The 25,477-nt window shown below is 38.7% G+C and overlaps 1 protein-coding gene across 1 annotated transcript in view; it reads right to left on the bottom strand.

The window, feature by feature from the left end:
* Nucleotides 1-25,477, bottom strand: part of LOC135325100 (proprotein convertase subtilisin/kexin type 5-like) — a 249,339-nt gene that overhangs the window by 61,316 nt on the left and 162,546 nt on the right. The window contains exons 13-20 of the mRNA XM_064502600.1: nt 20,259-20,395; nt 12,874-13,017; nt 9,942-10,044; nt 9,200-9,393; nt 7,602-7,686; nt 4,836-4,933; nt 4,183-4,312; nt 3,032-3,147 (exon numbers count right to left, since the gene is read on the bottom strand). Of these exons, the coding sequence (XP_064358670.1) occupies nt 3,032-3,147; nt 4,183-4,312; nt 4,836-4,933; nt 7,602-7,686; nt 9,200-9,393; nt 9,942-10,044; nt 12,874-13,017; nt 20,259-20,395 (1,007 nt within the window). The remainder of the gene's footprint in view (nt 1-3,031; nt 3,148-4,182; nt 4,313-4,835; nt 4,934-7,601; nt 7,687-9,199; nt 9,394-9,941; nt 10,045-12,873; nt 13,018-20,258; nt 20,396-25,477) is intronic.

The raw sequence follows: 25,477 nt of genomic DNA, 5'->3' as shown, positions 1-25,477 counted from the left end.
CTGTTAATAAGCTAGCTGTCTAAAAATGAGATCTATATGACCAAAAAACCATTTTGGGAAAAACATATATACATACTGCATGTGATACATAAAACAGCACACAGCAGAGGAAGTAAGAAAAATGTGTGCAGAAATGATCACTTTTTTTTTTTTTTTTTTTTAAATAGTGTTACAAAAGGTGCAGAACTTAGTCCTGCAGCTGATGATGTTTCTGATTCCCTCAGGGACTCATTTCCTCAAGTTCCCCCTATCTCTATACATAGCACAAAAAAGACTGATGCAAACATTTTTGTACTGTTTAGTTTTAATCCATGTAAACGTGTGGTGTATTCTTGAAACACTCTTTAAACATCTTGAAGGGGAAACAAGCAGGAAAAAAAGGGAAGAAAAAGGACCTTCAAAAAACAGGAATAATCCGAAGGTTGACAGGAAATCAAATCATGAGTTAAACGTTAATTTTGGCATCAAATACTTTGGTCACACAATACTGACTCTGTGATCCTGGATGCTTAGCTTTAAACACCCAGTTATGAAAGGTAGGCGTGTTGTAGTTTTTTCCATTTAAGTCCCAACAAACAGTTCACCATCTCCCCAGACAAAGAGAAGGGAGAAAGAGAGAGAGGTGGCTTGCTTTTTTTTTTTTTTGCCTTTTTTTTTTCCTTTTTCAATAATACGGATTAATCTATAAGTCTACAGGAGCAAGAGGACTCTGGGAGGTGTCAGCTCACCCCTTGTGCGTACACGTTCTGCAACACAGTTGCTGGAGCACCTTCCGCTGGCAGAGATTGTTCTTTTTCACCAGCATACAGAATCCGCCCTCGGCCCAAGACTCTTCCGTGGCTTCCGGAGGGCGGCGGTAAGAGAAGGAGGGGGAGTTGCAGATTTGGAGAGCATGGTGTGGACAATGGAGGAAGGTTTAATTGGTCAGACAGGCAGATTGGGTTGAAGAGACCATTCAGGAGCAGGTAGCAAGGAGGAAATTTGGTCCATCAAAAGGAATTTCAGTCAACAGCATTTTTTTTTTCAGGAAGAGATATTGTGTGGTCCGACAGGGAATGATTGGTATCCATTTGTGAAAGGGAAAAAAAGATTAGAAAGAGAATAATTAGAAAACAGTGATATTTACAGCAAAGGAATTTTTTCTCAGTTTTTATGAATCAAAAGAATAAAACAGTCAAATCACAGAAAAAGAGTAAAACATTCTCAACAGAAATGCATTCCCTACAGAACAGGTTACACATGTAACCAGTGCATGGTTGTCAAACAGTGAAATGACCTGCTCTGGTCCTGATAACTTACAGAAAAAAGGACTTATTTTCCCCCACTACTCTATACTGTGGAGAACATGTGCCACATGGTGGGCTCCAGCATGACGTTCCCTTCCCATGGCAACTGGTAAGGCAACTGGGCAGAGCTGGGGAAACAGTACTGAGATGGGGCACTCTCAGCCTTGGACAGCTACGCATAGACCCAAAGTGAGCACCCAGGCTCATGAGTGAAGAAGTACTGCTGGGTGACACCATTTACGTACAACCTCTCTGTCTTGGATATACTAACAAAGGACCTCCTCAGAGATCTCAGCTCTGCTCAAGATTAAGTAGTTTTGTAAGACATCGGTGAACCCTATTTCTGTGCATTTTGCTCTAACGTTGCTTCCCAGCTGAATGCATGCTCATCAATAGTATGTCTGCTGGAGAAAGAGCAGAGTGTTGGTTTGTATGTGGAAAAAAAAGCATTACATGAAGATATGAAGATAAAGGTGACAATTTCAGGCACATGAAATTCCTCTGCCTGAGCTCTTTCTGCTCTTCTGCTATGTTTCTACATAAACGAAGAAAGTAACTTCCACCCTTAGTGATACTAATTCCTCTGGACTCCCTTGAGGTAGCATGTGTACCGATGAGGATGGCTTTACCCTAGCATACTGAAGACCAAACCAATACATCAGAAGTTTGCATTGCAGCATTGAACTGCAGTATAATACTGAGACTCTGGTTACGCAAAGCTTGTAACATTGAACTTTCTTTTCATTTGTCCATGTATATCTGACCTTCTCTGGACTAGCTCTAGATGACAATGATGCTTTTTTCTAATATCCTGATATGAAAAGGTCTCATGATTGGTTTACTTCTGTACCTGCAATATGATTTTACACCAGATAGCATATTTTTCAAAGTTAGAAAGCCTAAAAACTTACAGGAGCTGTAAAGGTCCACAGAAATAAAATTTTACCCTGCTCTTTTTTCTTTTCTTCTTTTTTTTTTTTAATCTTTGATAAAACTCTTACTGAATCCAGCTGGAGTGACCTAGACCCAAGACTCCTTGTTAGCTTTTACCAGATTTGATGTTGGCTGTTTTTCACACTGTTTTACACCAGGCTTGGTTCTGGTATGATTTTACTGTTGGACTGTAGCTAGATGTAATTCACATAGCAATGTTTCCCTAGAAACTTCTAAGTATCTGTGTAACCGTGCTGTTCTAAAGGAATGAGTAACAGTGAGTAAGTAAGACAGTCATATGCAGTAAGCATGATATCTCGGTTGCCTCGGTAAAAGTTCAAATCTTCACCACAAATTGGGTTCTACCTATTCAAAGTTATTTCTTTTCCTCTTGCTGCCTTTCACATAATTTAAGTAATACTACAGATAATTAAAATCCTTTTAGTTATCAGCATTTTCACAGTTTAAAGCGGCAAAATAGATAAATGTGACTCTATTGACAGTACATTAGGATCTTCACATAAAAATTCCTTTGAAAGCAATGGCATTTGAAAAACAGATAAAGAGGGAAAAGTAGTTTGTAGGCAGGGACAATTCAGGTAAAGTGGATATGACTAATCCTATTAATACACATTAAAGTAGTTTTCTCCTTTTCCTAAACCTGAAAACATTAAGAAATAATGTTGACCTAAGATCAAGGATGTAAGAAAGGAGAAGAAAGAGACTGAACCAACCCAATACACATAAAAGATGAAGCTGGCAGCAGCAAAATGGCAGCAGCAAAATGAATGTTTTCAGAGAACTGCACTCACCATCCTTGCAGACTGTTCCCACTACGCAGACACCAGTGTCTAGGTTATAGCCGCTTGGACAGCTCGTGCAGTTTCGGTCTCCCTGGCCGCTGCATTCCACGCAGCTGGCGTCACATCTGGAAGAGAGTGCCAGAGGTCGGCCTTAGGGCCACTCACCAAACGCAAAGGGTCCCAAGACACCTCCTGGGTAGTGCAAGGGGCTTACTTGCTGTTTTCAACCGTATCAGCTGGTTTAATTTAAAAAAAAAAATTACTTCCCCCTATAACCAGGCTTGCTTCTTCCCCCAACCAATCTTCATTCATACTTTTTCTTAATTGAATCGCTGTGTTATTCTAACATCTTGGAACTAGGCAGAAGTAACTAACAGAGGTTTTAAATGGATTGTGTACTCATGCACTAGCAAGGGACAATCTCAAAACCACAGGGTGGAAAAGACTGACCTGCTGCCCAGTCCTTTCATCACCCTTCAAGCTGTATCATATTTTGTGCACTGACTGTTTTTTTTTTTTTGTGGAAAACTGTACACATGGTGATTCCCTTCCTGCCCTGAACCCAATGTAAGTCAATAATACATGATCCCAAAGGGCCTGTGGTATTTGTTTAACAAAGAATAGAATAGAAAAAAAACGTCCCTTTGTATAGCACAACCCTGTCCAAGACTTATCCACCCATTTATATACTGAGTCAGATGAGCTATTTTGGACGGCTGTCTGATATTATACTTGTGCCACGTCTGTGTCTGTGCAGCTGAAGAACTGAAATGGTCCTTATGAATAGCAAATAACTTGCTATTAAAAATCCTAGTTTGACTTTTTTAGTTTGTTCAGAAACATGGCTCCTCTGCTAGATCTGTATATTCTACATTTCTCTGGATATTTATTCAGATTCTCAATACTGGCTTTCAAAAGTGAAGGACATGCATATATGCTCAAGAAAAAACACTTTAAAAAGACCTGCATGAATATAATTCACATTAAAGTAAGAAACCCTTTTCCTTTATTTGCTTAGCATATAATATACTTCTTCCTATTTTCTGAGGTCAGCAGTGTTTTATGTTCAGATAATTATTATTTACCTTTTCCTACACAATAATAACTAACATGCTGCCAAACATTAGACACATACATTAGCCAATGAAGAACCTTCCTACCTTTTGCAGTTTTTATATCCACTTTCAGGAGAGTGATCAAGGTAAAAACCACTACTACAGGATTGCACACATCTTCCATCTTCCATAAAATAGCCCTGTGTGCAGTTTATACAAGAATCTACTCCGGCACCTTAAAAGAGAAAAAATATTACTGGCCAGTTCCTACCGTTGCCTAACTGTAGCAAAAGTTTATCACAGTCTTAGAAGCCACATTTTACTTGCCTTACTTCCTTTCTGCTGCTAGGTATTGCAAATGGTAACATCAAACAATAAAGATATATGCCTAGAATTACATTACGTTACATAATTTCAGTATGTCTTTTTCTGAAAGAAACTGGAAGTTCTAAAGCTGCCACAAAATCCATCAATCATTCCTTCTTTCCAGAAAGACAATGGAGACTTAATTAGAAACTAGAATGAGCTCCATTAAAAGCAAAGAAATGATTGCGTTTGCACTTTCAACTAGAAAACTTAGATGTTCATGTTAACTGAAAGAAGTCTGCCATACTTAAAATATGCTGAAGAACTACCAAGACAATTAAGATTTTACATGTCAGCAGTCATGTTGTACTGGAACCGTGATAGAGTAAAATAAAATCTGAAGTAATAACATAGAGGAAACAAAAAGATGCAGGTGAATGTCAATGAAGTACCTGCACATGTTGCACAGGAACGGTGACACGGTTCACATTCCCTACCATTATGGTATTTTCCTTCTTCACAGCGGATAGCACATTTGGAGCCATGCAAACTATTGTAAAAAGGAAAAATGCACAGCGTTTGAGCCCGGAGCAGATAACAGCAATAGAGGACAACAAGCTCATTCACAAACTAGTAATTCTCTTTTAATGAAAGAACAAGAAATTATTAGCGTTCACTAGCTTCCTTCGCCACTTGTATTTTATAAATTTAGAGACAGCAACCACTTCAAGTGGGAATGAAATGCAGTATCGCCTATGGTGAAGTACAGCAGCCGTTTACGGACTCCTAGTAAATACTACCAAGTAGTAAAGGGCAGAAAAAAAAAAAGAACAGTGCCAAAGAGCATTGAAAATTCAGGCATGTAAAACACAATTGCCCATGAGGAATTTGGCACAGGGTCAGCATCACTACGTTAAAAAAAAATGCTGAGGGACTTGTTAACAAGATCTCATGCTTCTCTTGAAAGAGCAGCAGAATCTCCCCATACCATGCTACAGCACAGGCTAAGAATAAATTCACAATGCAGGAAATCACCACCTCTTTCTGCAATAGCAGTTTGCTTGCACATCTCCACACTGAATACCAGTTCTGCCTAGTTTGGGAGATTTGTCAAGATTACAGCTGGAGGTGTTCTGCCTGTAGGCACTTCTGAATGATAGCACAAAACAGCGAGTAACCGAGAAAAAACGAATAGCATAAGGAGTCACATTTCCATGCTTCTCTCTAAGTAGCTGTTTATGCTTTCATGGTAAAAAGACCCTGCTCTAGGCACCTTATAAGCTAGGGCTCCTCTGACATGCTTGCCATCTTCTGTGGAATGCCAGCTTTCATCCAGCTCAGCCGTTTCTCTAAAAATGCCCTGCAGCTCTAGGGAGTGCCACCCAAAGTGGGTATTCATCCTGTTTTACAGATTGGATCCAATAAAAGTTTTGTGTGCTCAGCATCACTGGAAATTTTCAAGAGCGCATATGGTCCCAGTATGGAAAAAAAATGCTTAAATTAATAATTCAACAGATGTAGCAACACCTGCCTGCTTGTTATTTTTCCTCAGTCACATATTCAAAGTGCTTTACAAAGCAGGTAGCGTTATCATGTTTTTACAGACAGGAAAACTAATCATTCGCCCAAGTTTAGTTAATGGACCCATACCAGGATGAGAACTCAGATCCAGGTCTCCCAAGTCTCACCCAGAGCTCTGCTTGTAGAGGAATGACAAGAAAACGCAGCATGTGCTGAACAACTGGGGAGTATGAAATGCGTGTCCTGCATGGCTCCATTTATTTGTTACACCCACGCAGATGGTGCTTGTTCAAAACGTTACCAAAAGCATTCTCAGCCTGCTAATGTTGTCCAAGAACATATGAAATTTGGGATCTTTTCTTTTTTTCCCCTTGGTTTCTCTTTTCACAAAGATCAGGCTTGTCTCCTTTCTTCAAACTACTGCTTGTGTTAATTTACAGGGATCCATAATGCAAATACATAAACTCATTTCCTGAGTAATAAACAAAATTTGGACATAATTCTTTCTTAGAGACTGTGTCCTGTAAAGTTACAAAGTTGTAATCTTGGGTCTTCTGATATACTTTGTCTACTATAGGAACTTCTAAACTGCTGCTTCACTAATCTGATTTCACAGATACACAAAGGGCCATACTATGTCTGTTAAAGTTCTCCAAAATCTTAATATGGACTGAAAATTTAATTACAGGGGAAAAAAGGGAAGTAAATACTCCTATTTCACAGAGGGTTTAAACAGACCAATGTTCTGATTCAATCCTATGCTTTCCTTCCTGTTTAACCATACTTGTTCTTTAAAGGGTCACTTTTAAAAATCCAGATATATGTGTAATAAGAATTGTTCAGGCACATGAAAAAAATTTAAATGCAACATACAAAGAAATGAAAGTTGCTTTACCAAACGTAAAGGAATCTAGCTATCAATGTCCTGGAAACAAGCAACATTCAGCTTTTACTAACCGAAAGACAAAAATCCACTTTGACAGACGGGAAAAGCCCAGTGTTAAACATTCATAGAACATCCATATTCTGAAAGAAGAACCCCTGCAGATACTGAACGCTAACTTCATATTCGTTGTGGCATAAAGCCAGCGCACAGCCCTTTACAAATTTTGTAAGATTTCTGACCTTTGCCACTTGGATCAAAAGGTCATTCATTCATAAGGGAGCTTGAAATGTGTACTGCTGCTTAGTGGATTTACCTATCAGTTTCAAGCGTGATTAAGTCCCCCCACCAAGAAAAAATACCCACTGCTGCTTAATATATGTGCACACTGTATCGTAATAGAATTAAGCCTGAGGTACCTGAGATAAGTGAATGATTGGATGTATGAGGAGACACAATAAAGATAAGAAAATAGTTTCCAACTATCACAGGAATGAATAGGAAAGATTAATACAATTCACCAGCTCTACTGCTAAAATAATCCTTGATGGCTGCACTACAGGTCACAAAAACTGAAGAAGCCAGCTTTCCATATGACTGTGGCTTTTATTTTACTTGAAATGAAAGGTCTTCTAAAAATCCACTGTTAGCCAAAATGGCACATAAAGGCACAAGAAAATACCTAAACAGCAATGAAATACATGAAATGAGGGCTACTCAAGGTTAAATAGCTATGTAACTTTCTTCCTTGTACACCCACTGACTCATAAGCCTCTTCAACTATTGTGTTCAGTGACATCCATCATTTCCTTACCTGAGGCCATGTTTGCATTCTGTGCAGATTTGGAATTCAACGCAGGTCTTACAGTTTTCACTGCATTTTCGGCAAACTATCTTACCTACAAAGGAAAAAAAGAAAACAGCCCAGAAAGGCCTGGTCAGCTATATTTAATAAAATTATATGGATATACTATTACATGATTTCTTGCTTTTCTAGCTTGACATCAGGAATGGAAACAGAAAACTAGACTAAAATGGCTAATAGCTAAAATAGCTAAATTCTGCCTATCATCAGCTTTTTCATCAAACCTCACATGGCTTAAACTATTTCTAAACCTTTGAAGGAATAGGTGTACCCTTAGAAAAAGAACGTGCTTTGAGGTTGTATAAAGGTCTTCATAAATATGTTGAATTTATATTAACAATTTATATTGTGGACTTAAACAGTCTTTTCAAACAGCAGGGGTATACAGTGCTGAATGCAACACGTTCCAGCGACCCTCTTGCAATTTACTTCTCACGCCTTCCATACAAGCAGCCTCTCCTGTCTTACCTTATCTGGCATTCAAGGACACACTTGCATGAACACTTCTGATCTTAACAAAGTCAAGACACAAACTACTTAAAATCTGCCTTTTAATCTCAAAAAGTCCCTCCTTGAAGGGAGATCCCTCTGTCTTCAGACCTCCTACCTTTTGAGATGCAGTGCTGTGTACCTCTCTGAGAAGAAAAAAATGACATTCCCATTTAATTCTGAATTTTTATCTATCCATCTCAACTGGGTGGAAGGGAATTCCCCTCACTGTAGTTTTCAGACAGTGAAAATAGAAAACTAAGAGTAGCAGCTGCTCTTACTAATCCTCGAAAATGAACACAAAGCTTCATGGTACAGAAAGCAAAAGGTAAGGTATCCAGCTGACCAAAGTTCTTGAGCACATATTTATCTTTTAAGCATGTGCCTAAAGCTAACTGAAGTCAGTGGAGTTAAAGCACATGCTTGAATGTATGTCTGAGTATTTTTACTAGTCAAAGCTCATAATTAAGCATGGGTGCTCTACTTTGCAATCACAGGAGTAAACCGAAGCCAGGTGTCTCACACGGCAGAGATTTACTGCTCCTGGGTCATCACATCACTGCAGGTACTTAAGTCTGTCAGAAACATAATTATAAACACTTTTTACACTTGAGGAGCCTCTTTTTCTTTAAAGCACAAGTTCAGTGTCTGTGCAGGATCTCTTGGCTGTTTCTTGTATGTGCATGGGGCCACGGTGGTGCCACGGCATTCAGGTTTGGGGGAAGAGGGAATGCTTCATGTTCAGAAATAGGGTGCTGCCCATCCCTGTCCGAAGTAGCGATAACCCACTCCGTCCTGCAACTGATTTGTCCTTGCTCTGCCCTCGTTGTGCTGCTGTTACTTTTAGCCACAAGCAAAAAAGACATCCTTCTGCAAAGTACAATTTTTAAAAGCTATCTATCAAAGCAGATTCCTAGATTAATTTTCGAGGAGATTCTTAATTTCAATTGGCAGTGGAGTAGGTTAAGAGATAAATGCATGAACATATGCTTCCCCTGGTTGCAAGTATTCCAGCAACCCCCAAGATCAAATTCCCACAATAAAGAAACAATACTAACTCTTATCGAGGTAAAACCCATCTGGGCAGCTGGTAATACAGCTATTAGTTACTTCATTCAGGTAGTAGCCAGATTTACAGGTCATGCACTGGTCACTGTGGCCTCCAACACAAGTTTCACAATTCGGTGAGCATTTTTTACAGCGCTTCTTGTCTGCATTGTAGTGACCAGGTGGGCAGTTCGAAACACAGATCCTGCAGACAGCAGCGAAGAGAAGGTAGAGTTATTAATGAAATAATAACCTGCCACCATGTTCCTGCACCACGACTGCAAAGCAGAAGTATTTCTCAGCATTGCTGTTTTTCTAATGATCACCTGTGTACTGAAATGCGACCCTCCCAAGCACTAAATCAAGCTGCCTCTCCTTGTCTTCTTTTTCTTTCCCAACAACATATGCTGTCTCACTAGCAAACCCTTGTCAGGCAGTCAAGCGGTATCATTTTTAACCATCTATATCTCTTCCTACCTTGTTCAAACTCAGTCACGGAAGCTGTAATAGCTATCACAGTTATATAAATAGCCATCTTATGAAAAAATAATCAAGAGACAGGGAAATACTCAGAGAGGGGTGTTTGAAGTCTGTACTTTATTTTCTGATTAGCTAGGGTTTTTCTCACTCCTAAGAAAATCTGTCAAATTCAGAGGAAAATAAATTATCCATGACTGCAGCAAAGAGAAGAGAAAGGAATTTAAGACACACACTGAGGAGTCCATGAAGTAAAGATTTTCTACTTGGTCTTACCGTGTGTTATTCTTAGATTTGTAGTAGTAGTGCAGACAGTCAGTACAGTGATCTGGTCCTGGTCCATCACACCCTACTTTACTGCATTCTGCATTGCAAGGACCTATAATAAAACCAAAAATCCAGGAGGAAAATTAACACTTCCCATCTGGTAATGAGTATCTTTTAAAACACAATATTTTAATGTGGAATTCAATTACTCTGTTTACCTACGAGATCTGAAGCCCAAATAGTAATTTGGCTCCACTGAAAAGAGAAGGGTTTAGCAATTTTTTAGCAAGCATGGTATCCACTATAAAACCTATCAGAAACTATTTCTGGCTCCAGACCGATTCTTTCCTCATGAATTAGAAATCATTTTGAATTTTATTCAGTGGCTACTCTGGTTACTGAGTGGGCGACAACTGGTTTAGGTGGCTACAACAACCCACAAGCACCAGTCCTCAGGGCCCCGACTCGCCTGCCTCTGTGCTGTTACACGCTGCAAAAGCCCTGGCTAACACTTGCTGATTAGCAAATCTTCCATCTCGCCAGACCCTCATCTTTACAGTTTTCAGATAGGTCCTTGCAGCTAAGGGAGGAGAGGTCTGTTGACTGCTGCTTTATACATGGGAACAGGGCATATGGGTAAACCTGTAACTTGCTGTTCTGAAATTCCCCTGAACATCAGGTAAGCCTGTAGTATAGTGATTTTGCTCATACAACAAAAGCTGAAGAAGTGAGTGACCTTTACAGCAGAGATCTAAGTTACACACATTGTAGGTATTACAGCATATATGCAAGCTGAGATAGCTAAGCGTCTTTGGGTAATTCATATAGCTCCCTAGAGCTGGGATCCACTCTTTACATTAACCCTCGACCCTGCTCTTCACTGTACCTGCAACAAAAGACCAAGGCTCTGTATGCTTCTCCTGCCTCTGTAATTTCTGTTATCCTATCTTTTCCCTCTTCTTTCCCTCCTACAGTGTGGTGGTGATGACCAAAATGGACACCCAAGAAAGACTGCTAGCTAGTCCATGCCTGAATGCAGCTCTTCCTTTCAAATATTTTCTTTTCCTTCCAAAAGTTTGGTCTCCCATTCCTGGGCTCTACAATGTGTCACAGAACTGATGAGGTAAAGTAAACTTCATTTCCCACTCCTCTTCAAGTGTTTTTTTTCCTGTTACTTGTGATTTTTCGTGTGATGATGACATCCATTGCATTATTTAATTAGATAACATTCTTGGCTTCAGTTTTAAGTGTTTTCTCCCTATTACAAGACCCCTCAAAATATAATGGTAAAACTCTACAAATCACACTTCGGGACAATTCATAACAAACTATGTTTCAGTAACAAAACTGAAGTCAGCTCATTTCGGTGACCTGTAATGTCTAAACATTGTACTTGGACAGAGGTGAATGATGAGATTGAAGAGAGGAATGCCTGGAGTAGAAAATACCTCGCCAACCCTGTAAGATTCAGGTGACTGCCTCGAGGGACCTCATCACAGCGGCTTACAATAAAATTTTGGACAAGCTTTTGGAATGTGCATGCACGACAATGGACAGATCTCGGCATACTTTTTCTCTACATATTTGCATCTGAAAAGGGGAAACATATGCCTTTGACTCATGTGAGCCATTGCTTAATCAGTCTGTGGATCTTTATTCACTTTATGGAAAACTGAGTCATTGTCGATTGCACTGGAAAAATGAATGAGCTACAGTGTTTTATAGTATCTACTGGTAATGCCATCAAGAATTACTAATGGCTTAAATGTGACTGATACCTAAAGAAAACTGTTAAGCATTCACTGTCCAGCACTGGTGTCCACACTATCTGTGTAGCAGGACCAGAGAATGTAAGCAAACAGTCTCTTGTCTATTCAGACACCTCTCTGATAGTGTTTCAGCACCTACCAAAATAAGGAATTAAGGAGTTCTCAATCTAAAATAGGCACTGGGGGTCTGATGTGCTGTAGCAGGAGATGGTAATAACAGAAACTTAAGATTCAACAGTCTTAACCATCTAAAGAAAGCTCCTGGCACCGCTGGAATACATGTGGGAAACTGCCAACTCGACTCACTCTGCAGAGCCAAAAATCTAGTTCTATTAAAATCTAATGTAAATAATGAAAAACTTCTACAGGAATCAATGGAAAACAGCATGTATATATAAGATCATGTTATTCATATATACATATATATATACACACACACAAACATATACACACACATGTATAAAAAGCAGTGCATTCTTCATAGCACCTTAACTGTACGTTAAAAAATATAACTTCTTTGCTTATAAAATAATGACAAAAATGCATATGTAACTTTAAATTATTAAACAAATAATTCTGATCTCAAATTAAGAAACTGCTTCACTGAACTTCCACCACTCCCATCCCTGTATGGGAAAATCCTCAGGTAATTTTATTTTGAGTAGGCGTCCTGTCAGCACCTTGTTTTAGCTTCATAATGTTAATTTTCATATGTATAATAACTATAAATCCTGCATAATTAGTATCAGTTGTGCCACTGAAATCCTAACTAATTAAATGAAATACAAATATTACTTTGTTCTTCTAGTCAGAGAAGATTAACTCTCAGTGTTTTTTCCGTTTCACTAATTTTAGTTATTAATCCGTAATTTTCTTTCTGGTAACTTTCAATACCATCTGTTGTTTCCCCAACAAGGAAGGCCACAGATCCTGCTGCATGGTCAGAATCCTAGTCTTGAAATAACACAAAAACACCAAGAGACATAAAATGTAGAAGAGTAAACATGTCAAATAAGCAAGTCAGAGTCTGGATAATGTCTGACCATACCATTGACAATACAAAGTCCTATGAGAGAAACATTTTATACATGCAGAGTTTGAAGTCACTCCTTCAACCTACTATGTGTTCAGTAAATACACAGAGTAAATGAATGATAGTTCAAAGGACGAACCTGAATAGTCATCTGTTCCATAATCTTCTGTAGGGTCTTCAACTGGACTAGAGCGCACTCGTTCCACTTTTGGAAAATCATTTCTTGGTGAGTAAGGTTGGATGGATGTTCCATACAGTACTAAGGACCATTCTTTCAATTTGCCTAGAAGTTAAATATTTAAAATCTAGCTTTAGAAATCGCTTCCTATTTTCTCTGTCTTACAAAAAGATATCACTAGTAAACACGACTTCGTGAGTAGGTATGGAAGACTTTGCATCTCATCTAAGTGTCTTTAGTTTAATACAGACAGCGCAAACTTTATTTGTTTGGATTTTCACACTGTATTTTATTCTGTTCCACCCTCTTGTAGGTCTATGAAAGGTCTGTACCACAAGTTGAACTCAATATAAACAATAAACAAAAAAAAGTCTGGTCATAAAGCTATTCAGAAAAATTTTATAGAGTTCAACAAGGTGAGTTTTTGCTCCAGATTTCACTTTTCCTCAGAACATTAATTATCCAGTTTTTATTATTTGAGATCTCTTAGCTAACTAGCTACATATTCAGAATTCTGACTTAATAAAGGGGTTATGTTTTGGTTAATAGTCAACAGTATTTTTCATTGGCTTACAGGATACATCTTGATTAACACAAAAAAATTTCTTTCAAAATCTCCCTGGTAGTATGTCAATGTCCCCTCCCAACACAGCATAACTTCTTATTCACTTGGCCTATTTATCTGGCAGATACACTACTGCATTGTCTGAGTTCGTCACCATTATTTTGTTCTCTCAGCACTTGAGTGAAGGAAGAAAAAATTGTCTGCTTGCCTGAATCTTACTTTTTTGGCAAGTTTTTTGTGGAAGAATGGAAAGACAAATGTGTATCAAGTCATCAGTTCAGGCTGTCAGGACAAGAGGTGTGAACTTGCAGCCTCCACCTCCATGTCTTTACTCCCCAGTGAATTAATTCTGTGAAAGAACAAAAGGATTCAGGCCTCAAATAACGCTTTAGGTAATGATGCATGAAAAATACATCCCTGCTTGAGAAAGCAAGTTTGGTCTTATCCTGTGCTCTTGACTCTATTTATCCGTGCTGAAGCAGCAAGTTGTACATGTCAATCTCTCATCCGCAGAGACAGGGAAGAGGGGAGCTGGGAGCATTTCTTTTCTAAATTTGAAAGATCCTATTTCTGGAGGCTGTTCTGTGGTTAAAACACGCTTCCCTTGAACTACTGATTTAGAAAAAATGCAATCCAGGGAAGCCTCCCCACAGGAAAATCACTTAATATGCTTCCTGTAAAACTAAATTCAATGCCACTCAATAACTTGTTGCTTGGGCTTTTTCGACCTGTGCAAGCAAATTGCTTTGACCTTTATTAGAATCCAGTTTTTCTTCTGTATTTTCCCAATGTCATCTGGTATCCTCTGCAGACAGGACCAAAGCTGAACATTCTCTCTCTGGTTTTACATTCATCTGCCAAGCTTTAAGCAACAACAACCAAAGCCATGGATTTCACTGAGGAATGACAGCTATCTGACAGATGATAACCCAATTCTTTTAAAACTGTTTTATATTGGGGTTTTAAATTGGGGTTAAAGATGGGAATAAAACTGCTATCTCACTGTCTCTGCCAATCCAATTTAATCTTTATTTGATAGAAATTTCTACACTGTATATGAAACCTTCTCTGTTCTATACTCAATTTTAAAGACTATGCCATACAACAGTTGTTTCGCACAGTAATTTCCAACTTCTTGCAGCCGAAGCAAAGCATTACTTTTAAAGAGACTTTCAACCTTGATTTTAAAAAGTAATTGATGAAGAACTTACCTCGCCTCTTGCCAAACAGCTGGCTAATTACCTTGGCTGTCAAACTCTACGCACCTTATTTTCTATTTGTCTTTTCCTAGGTCTAGCTCACAGCCATGAACCTCTTTAGTCCCCACTAGATTAAAAAAAGACCCATACCACATCTTATCTTCTTTTAATAGACACTTTGGGATCAAGTCACCTCTCAATGTTCTTTAAAGTGATTCAGCTAGGTTCTTAAAGGCACTTTCCTTTTAGCAAAGGAGTTATACAGGGAGGTCATGTTTAACTACACAAGCAGCCATCTCTATAGCCTTTCCAAAGCTACAGCTTCTCCGCGTACACTCTCTGTCCTTTTTGTGATTTAACGCACTTCTACAGCATACTGACCACAACATATTGGATGCAATCAAAAAATATGTGTTTTGCTACGTTAGACAGACCTTTCCATCCTCATCATTATTTTGCTCCAATGATCACAAAACTTTCCAAGTGTTGATTTTACATTTCTTTCAGAACACTGGCACAAATACTGAATAATAGAAAGTAATATCTGCAAGGACCCACTAACAGGAAAACGTGCTCCTCAAGCACAGCGTACTGTTGTGTATGGACTTCACAACCATGGAAGGCCTTGTACCAACATACCTGCAGCAAGGATGGAGCCTTAAAAGTATATCTAATGCAACAGGGCAGGGAGGGGAATAATGCAGGGTCTCTCAGGAGATTAGTTTCCTTTTAAGAATGGTTCAGTAAATAGAGAGAAAATTCATGTGACTTGCCAGCAAATAAATGAAGTCTGCCTCAAGGCAGGTTTAATTTGCACAATGAAAATATTTCAATAAATAAGTATATATATATACACACACACTTTTATAATGAATAAACAAAGTGTGCACATTGGAGCCAAAATCTTTCTATCCCCATTTTTGGCTGATTCCATCATTTAGTTTGGCTTGAATAATCCCTTACCCTGCTTGTATTTAGTACATAACAGAGGTCCCACATTGTATGTATAGGAGAAAGGGTATATCGCAGCGTTTCACAGCAAGCACATGTCCGCCTCCATAAACTGTACAGAATTGAATGCAGAAATCACAGGCACTATTTTTATGAACTGGACCCTGCATTTCTTTACGGGTAACAGATGTGGCATTACCTTGCCAAGGCCGGGGTATGATGACATGTTGGCTCTTTGTCCGCAGTTTGATTACAGGAAAACTGCAGCTCTTAATTATAAGACTTTTCAATAGCTAAACAACTACGCGTACACACAGAAACAAGAAACAGGCATGACAGTGATATCAGTGTGATAAACTGCAGACTACGGTGATAAAGTGGAGAGGCACTGTAAATCGTATTTAAGCACCCTTTGCTTACTTCACATTCTGTTCAGCGCAGTGACTAACCCTAACATGCCCAAACAGCTGAGTTTATCCACTACTGACATACGGCAGGCGTTTCAAATTGTTCTGGGCAGAAATGTTACGGGACAGCTTCCATCGTGAGGCACGCGCTACCCTAGAAACCTGGGGGACAGGTCACCACTGAGGATACAACGAACCAAGGCCCGGATTCACAGTTGGTTTGCATCTTTTGAAATACAAATGCATGTTAAAAACTAACAAGTCTAAAATGGTGTTTCACATTCAGGTTAAAAGACAGTAAAGAATACATTTTCCAGCAGGATTCTTTCAGCACAGTAGCTTCCTCCACTGTCCTCAGCCAGGCAGATCTTCCTATCGTCTGGTCTCACCACCCCTTTTCCCCCAGAGTTTAGGCTTTCCTCCTCAAGGAGCAAAGACATCAGTCCCATAAGATTAGCTGTGTAGCGCTGGGAAGAGTACATACAACGTACTGAAATCAGTAAATCAATAAGACTACATGGCTACTTATATTGAAAAAAAAGAGTTTGCAGGAACAGGCTTTAAAGCGTAAAGCTGGAAATGTAGCTGGTCTCTTTTAGACTGTCCTGGTGACATAAAAGGGCTGTAAACGATGTCTGGAGGATAGCCCAGGTGGACAGCTTCCAAAATGGCTCCGTGCGAGCTCTTTTCTAAGCTTTAATACAGGGAGCATGCCAGGGCAGGGAAAAGAGGGGAATAGCTGAAACGTGTTGCTCTCTGGCTATCTTTCCTCCCTCTTGGATGAACCACTGGGTGCTGGCATACACAGCGGTGAAGGGCTGCCCTAGCTTGTCCTTCAAGCCAGAGAAGCTCCTGGCTCCTTCAAAAATAGCAGGTATAAGACAGGGTTAAAAATCACTGATTTTTGTGTCTTTTTTTTATTTTTTCAATAATCTGATAAAATTTAAATTGTGTAGTTTTTGTGTAGCACCTCTCCTCTATCAAATTCAAAAGCACTGAAAATTCTCTGGACACACGAGAAAGAACTGTATAGTTTTGCCCATAGTTTATGGCTGCTCTTCCTGATACATTTAATGATGACCCCTATTACTGTACTGGAAACTCTGCTCTGCTCAGCATTAACTGGGACAATTAATATCATTAGCTAAGAACCTGTCAGCAGTGTAAAACCATGGTGAGAAATGATCAGTGTGGATAAAACGAAGTGAAAACTGAAACACTGGCAGTACTCCCATTTTACTTCAGACCTCCAGAGGATGATAATCAAGATTTTCAAAATGCTGTGCTTAATGTTAGCCTCCTGAGTATGCAGCTAACATTTAAATAATACTGACCACCCTAGAGTTACCACAGATGTATATAAACAACATAAGAAGTTGCTTGCTGCTCAGCAATTTTGGAAATCACACTGCTTATTTAGGTGTTCAGTAGGGACTTATGGGCCTCTTTTTACATGCCAGGCTTTAACGACTTTGTCTTATGACTGCAGGTTTAGTCTCTTAAAAGGGAAGATTCAGGTAAGGCAGATGCAGTCAACCAAGACAGGTAACAAGCGAATTTGATTACACATATTCATTTCTTTCTGCAAAAATTGTGTATACATATGCATATGTATATACATCTAAATACATAAATACATATAAATATATGTATACATATAAAAGCAGAGTCACTGACTGTCTGGCCATCTGTTGTACTAAACAGAACATAATTCAGCCACCTAATGAAGAGCAGAAATAAAGGACTAAAATTCTCATTCAAGTTAATACCATTGATTTCAACAGCAGTTGGGTGAGGCTGCTCTATGATTTGGATTTTCAGAACAGAAAATCATCTAAGAAGCATAAAATCAGCACTTCCATTTTGTCATAATATTGAAAAGAGAGGGCAGATTTTAGTCCAAACAAAACTGTGTAAACTCAGTTGAGTTTGGCCTATATACCACTTGGAATAGGGAGGGAACAGGATCACCGGACAACTCTATGTTCACACATTAGAATTCCTAGTGTGCCTTGGCTTCCTCTAAATCACTGTGAAAATAGTCCTACTGAGTCTGCAAGCTTTAAGAGGGAATGGGACAAGCCTCCCAGGGCTGTTAATTCCTTTGAGAGAGACACATTTACCTTGAATACGTAAATGGCACATAACTTTCATTTCAGTCTAACTAATTTAACAAATTGAATTTCAGTCAAGAGGAATAAAAAACATTCCCTTCTATGGAGAACATCTCCACAGCTGCTGGCAGAAATATTTTTGGGCCCTTCTTTGACAAAGACAAATCTAAATAATTAACTTTCTTCTAGAATGGCCAACTACATGCACATATTCTCTTGTGCTAACTTTTCTTACTTTAAACATATAGTTTTTAAGCACATTATTTACCATTTTAGCCAAAGTTTCTTTATCTGTGCCTTTTCATGTACTAGAAACAATAAAAGTACTTATTATATTTAGTGAAGGTCATTCAAATAGTTTTAGTGACTCTCACTAACCTATTCATTCAGGAACAGGCTTACTTAAAAGTGCCCTGTTGTCACACTCAGAAAGATACGTATTTGTGGCTTCAAATTCTTTATTTTGAGTAGTTAACATCTGTATCTTAATATGCAGAATTGCTTTATAGCAAATCAATTAGAAAATCCCGACTGTTCCATGAGTTTACTTGGCTGCCTGAGGTGTAATGTATCTTGTAGTTTTATTGAATTATAAACCAATATTCTACTGGCATTGTTATGGCAATCCTAACCATACTTTATAGCAGAACTCATTTTTAGATAGCCGAAAGTAGTAATCAGCTAAATTTGGCACTTCCAATGCAGTATTATAGCTTGCAGACATGCTGTCCAATCAAATACATTAAGATTAATAATTTAGCTTTAGTGATAAATAATTTCCAATACATTAGTAGTATTCAGCTCTTTAACAAACAAAGAGATTAAAGCTCTTTAATCTATATTCCTTGTTGATGTAATATATCCCCTTTCCTTATTTTTATTTAAGGAAATCTTTACGGAAATGGAATAGGTGGGTTCTTAGGGTTTCCACCTATTTTGATGGAAGGCCCCAAGGGAAGGACTGTGTTCAGTATTCATGCATAGCACTGGTATTTTTTTCTGTGTATAGTATCTCTATTTCAAAGTGAGTCTCAAGGCTGAAATTTTCAGGAGGCCTGAAAGCAATTATATGCTCATCTCTCATAACCAGCAGATAGGAGTAAGCACCCACTCCCGTGAGCCTCTTTGAAAGCCCTCGCCTCAACCTCCGTTTCCTTTGAGGTGCTCATACTGAAATTTGTGAATGAAACTGAACTGGGCAGTGGGAATTAAAAACAGGAGAATATCTGCAGCCTCAGAAATTCTTCCTAAGAGCATAGTGGACAAATATGCGGTCTGGCCGCTTTACCTATATGCTAGGGAGCCCAATGCAGCCTATCCATGTAGCAAGCCACGGATTTCTCCCTTCTGTATAAATGGATTTCCTAGTTATGTAAACACTGATAAATGCCACTGTTTTCCTTACGGGTAGGACAAAAAATACAAAGCAAAGAGGAATGACATGGAAATAAATTCTTAGGCCCTATAGCAGCCATGAGAGTCACTGGCAACTTGAATACAATAGAATAGCTCTGGGCTGTTCTAACTTACGCTCAAGACCTGTCTGACAAAACTATATTCAACATCCAAGAAAACAGATGCCTATATATTATAACTTCTCTCAAATGTGATGCTTGCAGTGTCATGCAGTTGTGTCCTTCTCCTTGAAAACCCCACCTATTAAAAATTTGCCTGTGTTTGTTCAAAGCACCAACTCTTGGTAACCTGCCAGATGGTACAGGAGTCTGTTTCTGCCTGAAGAACTCACAAGTCTGGTACGATCCAGCTCTGCGTAGCCAGAAATCACTTCTTATACTTTGAGACAACTTTGAAGGCGAGAAAGGATGCAGCGTACCCCTGAGAAGGTGAACTTCTCCATGAAAACCAGAAGTAAGTTCAGGATAAAAAAAGAGCTATCAGTCTTAAATGACAAGTAAGAGCAACGTAAAAATGAGCAGTGCATTGATAACTGTAATTAAGAATAATGCATAGCTCTTTATATTTCTATCTTCACATTAAACCAATGAGATGTCAGAGGTGTAAACAAGAGATGGAAGATTGTCAAAGCAATGTGAGCAGCCTCAGGCATCCTTTGGACTCCACCGAAATCAAAGACAGGCCAGAGTCATACCTGGAGTCTTGAAATTTCTCAGCTGAGAAGGAGTGTCACAGATTTCTAAGATCCAGTCACCTGCTGCTTTTTCACTCCAGCAGTGAGTAGTCATAAACTCCCAGTTTTTAAATCCTTCCATGGAATGATCAAATAACCTAAAATAAATCAAGACATTTGTGTAAGTGTACCACTTTATTAGTGGAGCTAAGCCTCCAAGTCTGCAGGCTCTGACATGATATACTAATTAGCCAGTCCAATCATCTACACCTTTACAAAATAGTAATCATGATGGTTTTCCAGCACATATTTCAAATACACGTACCAGTTGTTGGGTTTTTTTTTTTTTTTTTGATGGAGAAGATCTTTTGCATGTTGTCATTTGTCATAATGTGAAAGAGAACGCAAAGAGGATTCACTGTAAATAAAAATTGCTAATAGGGTTTAATAGAAAGCATGTGTCTCAGGAAAAGCGCGTAGAATATAGCATATCCTTTGCTTTAAAAGCACAATGTAAACACCAACAACTTTCTTTAAGTTGGGAAAGTTCTGTAACACTTACTTTGGTTTTGGATTGAAGTACTGAAAAGGGATTTTAAGAAAATAAAAATATTAAATGACTGAGACAACAAAAGCAACTCAATATATGTGATTCCTCGTGAGGAAATCAAATATATCTGAGACTTTGGTCTCGAACCTGAAATGACGAAGGTATCACTCTATTCAAACACTTGACAGGACTGAGTTTGGGTAAAACTGAGAGACTAATGGCATCTGATGATTTCATCTTGCTAACAATATTACCATAATTTAATTACTTAGGTCTTGGGTGAAGAGGTTGGAGCTCAGGCCTGGATTACAGTAATTTCTAGTACGGGGGGCCCAGTTCCGAGGCTGCAATGTGATGCTGATGGGGTGGGGGAAGGGGAAGGAGGACTGGCCGGAGATTTTATTGCCTAAAACTGGAATTTATTAATAAGATTTTGGAAAGACACAAGAGAACTTGCACTTTTATTCAGTGCTCACAGCGTGTTGCCTGCTACCCCAAAGTTATTGATGGGAGGTGCACTCTAATAGAGACTGCTGCCTCTAATAAAAATGGCACAGCTCAGCTTTAAAAGACATATTTATATATATATATGTATATATATATATGTATATACACATATAGTTTTAGATCTCCCTCTTTCTCACAGAAAGGCAGAATGAGAACTACGACATTTATCACCATTTTAATTTGCTCTTTATGTGTGGAAATTCCACTGGTGACAGCTACGCTTAAAATATTTTTCATAAAAACATGATTTGTACAGTAGAAAATCCAGTGGATTTAGAACATGTCCATAAATTGGAGAGCAACCTAGTGTATGAATACAAAAATACTCTGACCTATCTTAAAAAATTATTTTACACTCACTTGATTCTTTATTGTTAATTTCTAAGCACATTTCAAGCTTTTTTCTCCAACGGTTGTGAAATTCAGTGTGCAAACATTGGGCAAACACGATAGTTTTGTAGCAACATGAGTATGTGTCCGGTTCTGCTGAAAATGTTCACATAAGATGTGGATAAAAGGCCATTTTTCTTGTCGAAAGCTTTGGTCAGGCGGAGGCCTGGGGCCAAGAACTGGATGGACCTACGTATTCACAACTCACTTCAGTAGGACACAGATGCGTGGACTGCTTATAGCATTTGGCTTATAGCTGATTTTCTCTCTTTCATTTGTATAACCATTTTGCATTGGGTATGAATGTCTACAATGTTACGCTTATTTATTAGTGTTGATAACGTTTATTGAAAATACATTTAAAATAGGCTGCATTTTCACTGATAATTGGGTGGGATTCTCTTCTGGTGCAGTTTCGTAGCTAGAATTACGCAGCCAGAATTGGCCTGTTTCATGTCACTGTTAAATCAGTTGTGTGAATATAACAAATTTCACAAACACACAGCACACATCTTTTATTGAAAGGTAGAAATTATCTAACTAGTTATTACCCAGTTTTTGCATGTGTGTTTTTGCAAGTGAGTATGTCATTATGTAGGTTATTTCCATTATGTAGGTTATTTCAGTCAAATTGTCATACAGTGTTTTGCCGATAACTGATGTATTACTTTTTAAACACACTGTCAATCAGTCAAGGCAGCAGTATTCCTTTTTGCTGTTACAGCAACTGAATTATATAGCATTATATAAATACCATGCAATTACACTTGAAATTCTGCATTCATTGGGCTTGCATTCATATACATAGAAACACCATTTACTGCTTATTTTTACTGGAATTAATCTGACATTTCCCACAGTATCCTGTGTTTAAAGGTGTTTATATGCCATGTTTTGGTATTTCAAAATGCTGTCAGATTTCTATTTTTCTATTTTGGGGAATCTTGCATCATTCTTTTAAGCCATTTTGTGAAGAAAAACCAAAAATCCCTTATAACTTGGCCTTAGATATACAAAAACATCTCTACCTAAAATACGCTATGGCTTAAAATGTAAGCTTTCAAATTGCCAACATTTATGGGGTAGGGGAAAACATAGTAATATTATTTCACAGGAAATGGACCAGCTTTTGGAAAGAAAACTTCTTTGGGACAGATTTAATTTTATAAAGTAAGATTTAAATTGCAATTTTTTTACTGTATGAATTAAATTTCTACAAATGATCCCACAAATGAGACAAAAAGCTACAAACTTAGATCAGAATAGTTAAGGAAAAAAAAAGTTTAAGGTTAGAAAGATACCGACTCTGAGGTTATCTGTATGTGCCTGTTGTATGTACTCAACAGTCCAAGTATTTTCATGTTGCTCTGCTCAAGCACTAAACTCTCAAATCAAAGAACCTGTGAGGTGGTACATACATTTCCCCTTCCGGGGTGTTGAGTGAAAGGATGAAATGATCAAAATTGTTGCAGAAAAGTTCTGGCATACTTTTCCTTATTCAGAAAGAAGTACATACAAAATAGATCTTTTAAGGAAGATTGAGCCACTCCAGGTGGTTAGTTGATTTTGTTATTTGTCAGATTGATGCCAAATCAATCATATTGAAGACACATTTATACACAGCTTATCATGGATTAGCAAATTACTAGTATATGGTCTCATAAATTGTTAGCTGACCATTACAGATCATTATAGATTAAAACTGTTTAGCAAGATGCCTAGAATAATCTAGTAATTTTTATGACCATGCTTATGTATATCTGTCACACCAACACTCATGCACATAACATGCTTTTAACTACTAGAGTGACAATGACTGACTCTTTATAAATTATTTGTTAACACAACCACAGTAGAAAGCCAGATCTGTTATTCAACCACTCAGCCGACCTTTGTTAATAACATCACCTTCAGGACAGGCTGGGTATGACTATCTGCATCCAGAGAGGCTAATTTTGGGCTGCTGCTTACTATGAATAGCAATACCTTTAAAAATAATGACTCTTCTCCCTCTGAGTAATTTTATGACGTATTCCTCACCTGCCATATGTAGGTCTATATGAGAATACATATGCTTACAGAGTGTAGACCAAAATATTTCCTTAAAATAAGTTCAAGTTGTTAAAATGTCTTGGTCTCTTCTACTGTCATCATCTCAGCCTAGAAATTGTATCCCCTTTCTGTTTAAGAATTTAACTTGAAGCAGCAATATTCATCTATAATCAAATTTTAGAAGCAGAGGAAGACAAGTATCTGCTTTCAGTGGATTCCACAATTGGGAACATAAGGCTAGTCTCTCACAATTAGATCTGCTAGCATTAAGAAAAATGCAAGTGTTTTAGATTTTTAGGAAACATCTCTAAGTTCCTAAATGCACAGAAAAAAGATTTTGCTTTAATTGGTGAAACAAACCCCTTTTAGGTGAGCAAAAGCAGTTGGGGTGGAGCTTCCATTTGGTAAAACCACAATCAGCCATCACAAACAGAAAAGACTAAGTGTATCAAAGGAAATTTTTTATTATCTTTTTTTTTTCTGTCCCAGAAGGTGCAGTTGAACCCGACTGACAGCCATGCTCTGCACATTGAGCTGACTGCATCGGGAGCCAGGAAATGTGGAAATTGTCAGTGACCTGTGGTTGGGGCTGAGAGCACTGGAAGCAGCTAGCAAGAGATGCCGATCTGTCCCCCACTGAAGCAGTCTTTGGTTCTGACATGCTGCAGCCTACTAAATTAGTGGCCTGACAGGCATGTAGTCTTTGCCCGCTGGGCTGATGGGCCCCAAGACTTAAGTGAGCTGGTGTTTTGAGCAGAGCAGAGTGCCCTCCCAAGCCATGCACCTGCAAGCGCTTGGGTCAGCTGGTCTCCTTGGAGCAGCTCTTCTCCCCAGGGTTGCCCCGAGTGCTGTCAGCGGGAAAACGTAACCCAAGAGCAACCACAGACAGCCCAAACTGATTTAATCAACGCATTCAGCCAGGCCCATCTGCACACAAGTATTCAGGAGAGGAATGCTCCCGTGAAATGGTTTGTGGGGAGACAGGCACTTCAGAAGCTTTCTCCCTTCCCTATGGCAGGGAAGATCTCTTAAACCTCTGGAGGTGGGATTTAAAGAAAATGTATTTAAAAGTTATGCATATGCATCTATTTTTAAAAATGCCTTTTGGATTTGGTTATCACACTTAATTTTATGAAGCAATGTAGATCTCAGTTTGAGCTCAACCTGAGCATGAAAAATTTGCTTGGAGGGGAATAGCGTGAACAGTAAGGCACAGAGCCTGAGAGCCTGAAATAGTGTTGAGTGCAGCAACCACCAACTTCGAATACGGACAGCTTGTCCCCAAGGACTATGCATACTAGCATGAAATGATCTGTCTTCACCCAAAGGCACGTCAGGCTGATGAGCTCCACACGCCGCACTGGTCAGCCAGCTGTGTGGTTGATGGCAGTAGTCATCTTCTTTAAAGCTGCACTTTTTTTCCTCCTGAATTTGTAGTAAATCTTCAGGAATCTCACTCTAAACAGGCATAAATCCTAATGCAAGAGCATGAATGAACATGGTGCCATACATACACACTTTTTCTAACCATCAGTCATTTAGGTCTGAAAAGGGATCTCTGATTCAGGTAAAGGCAGCAGCAGAGACTGACTGTTCTGCATCCAGTCAAATTCATTCCTGCCACAACTCTATGCAATAAGTGTTATTATAGTAAGAGTGAGCCGGGCCTAGTTTTTATAAAGCTAGAAAAAGACCCACTCGTCGTTGCCATAGTACCTGGGGCAAACTTATCTTCAGAAGC

The sequence above is a fragment of the Dromaius novaehollandiae genome, chromosome Z, assembly GCF_036370855.1.
Source record: "Dromaius novaehollandiae isolate bDroNov1 chromosome Z, bDroNov1.hap1, whole genome shotgun sequence".
NCBI lineage: Eukaryota > Metazoa > Chordata > Aves > Casuariiformes > Dromaiidae > Dromaius > Dromaius novaehollandiae.
This window is presented reverse-complemented; position numbering and strand designations above follow the sequence as displayed.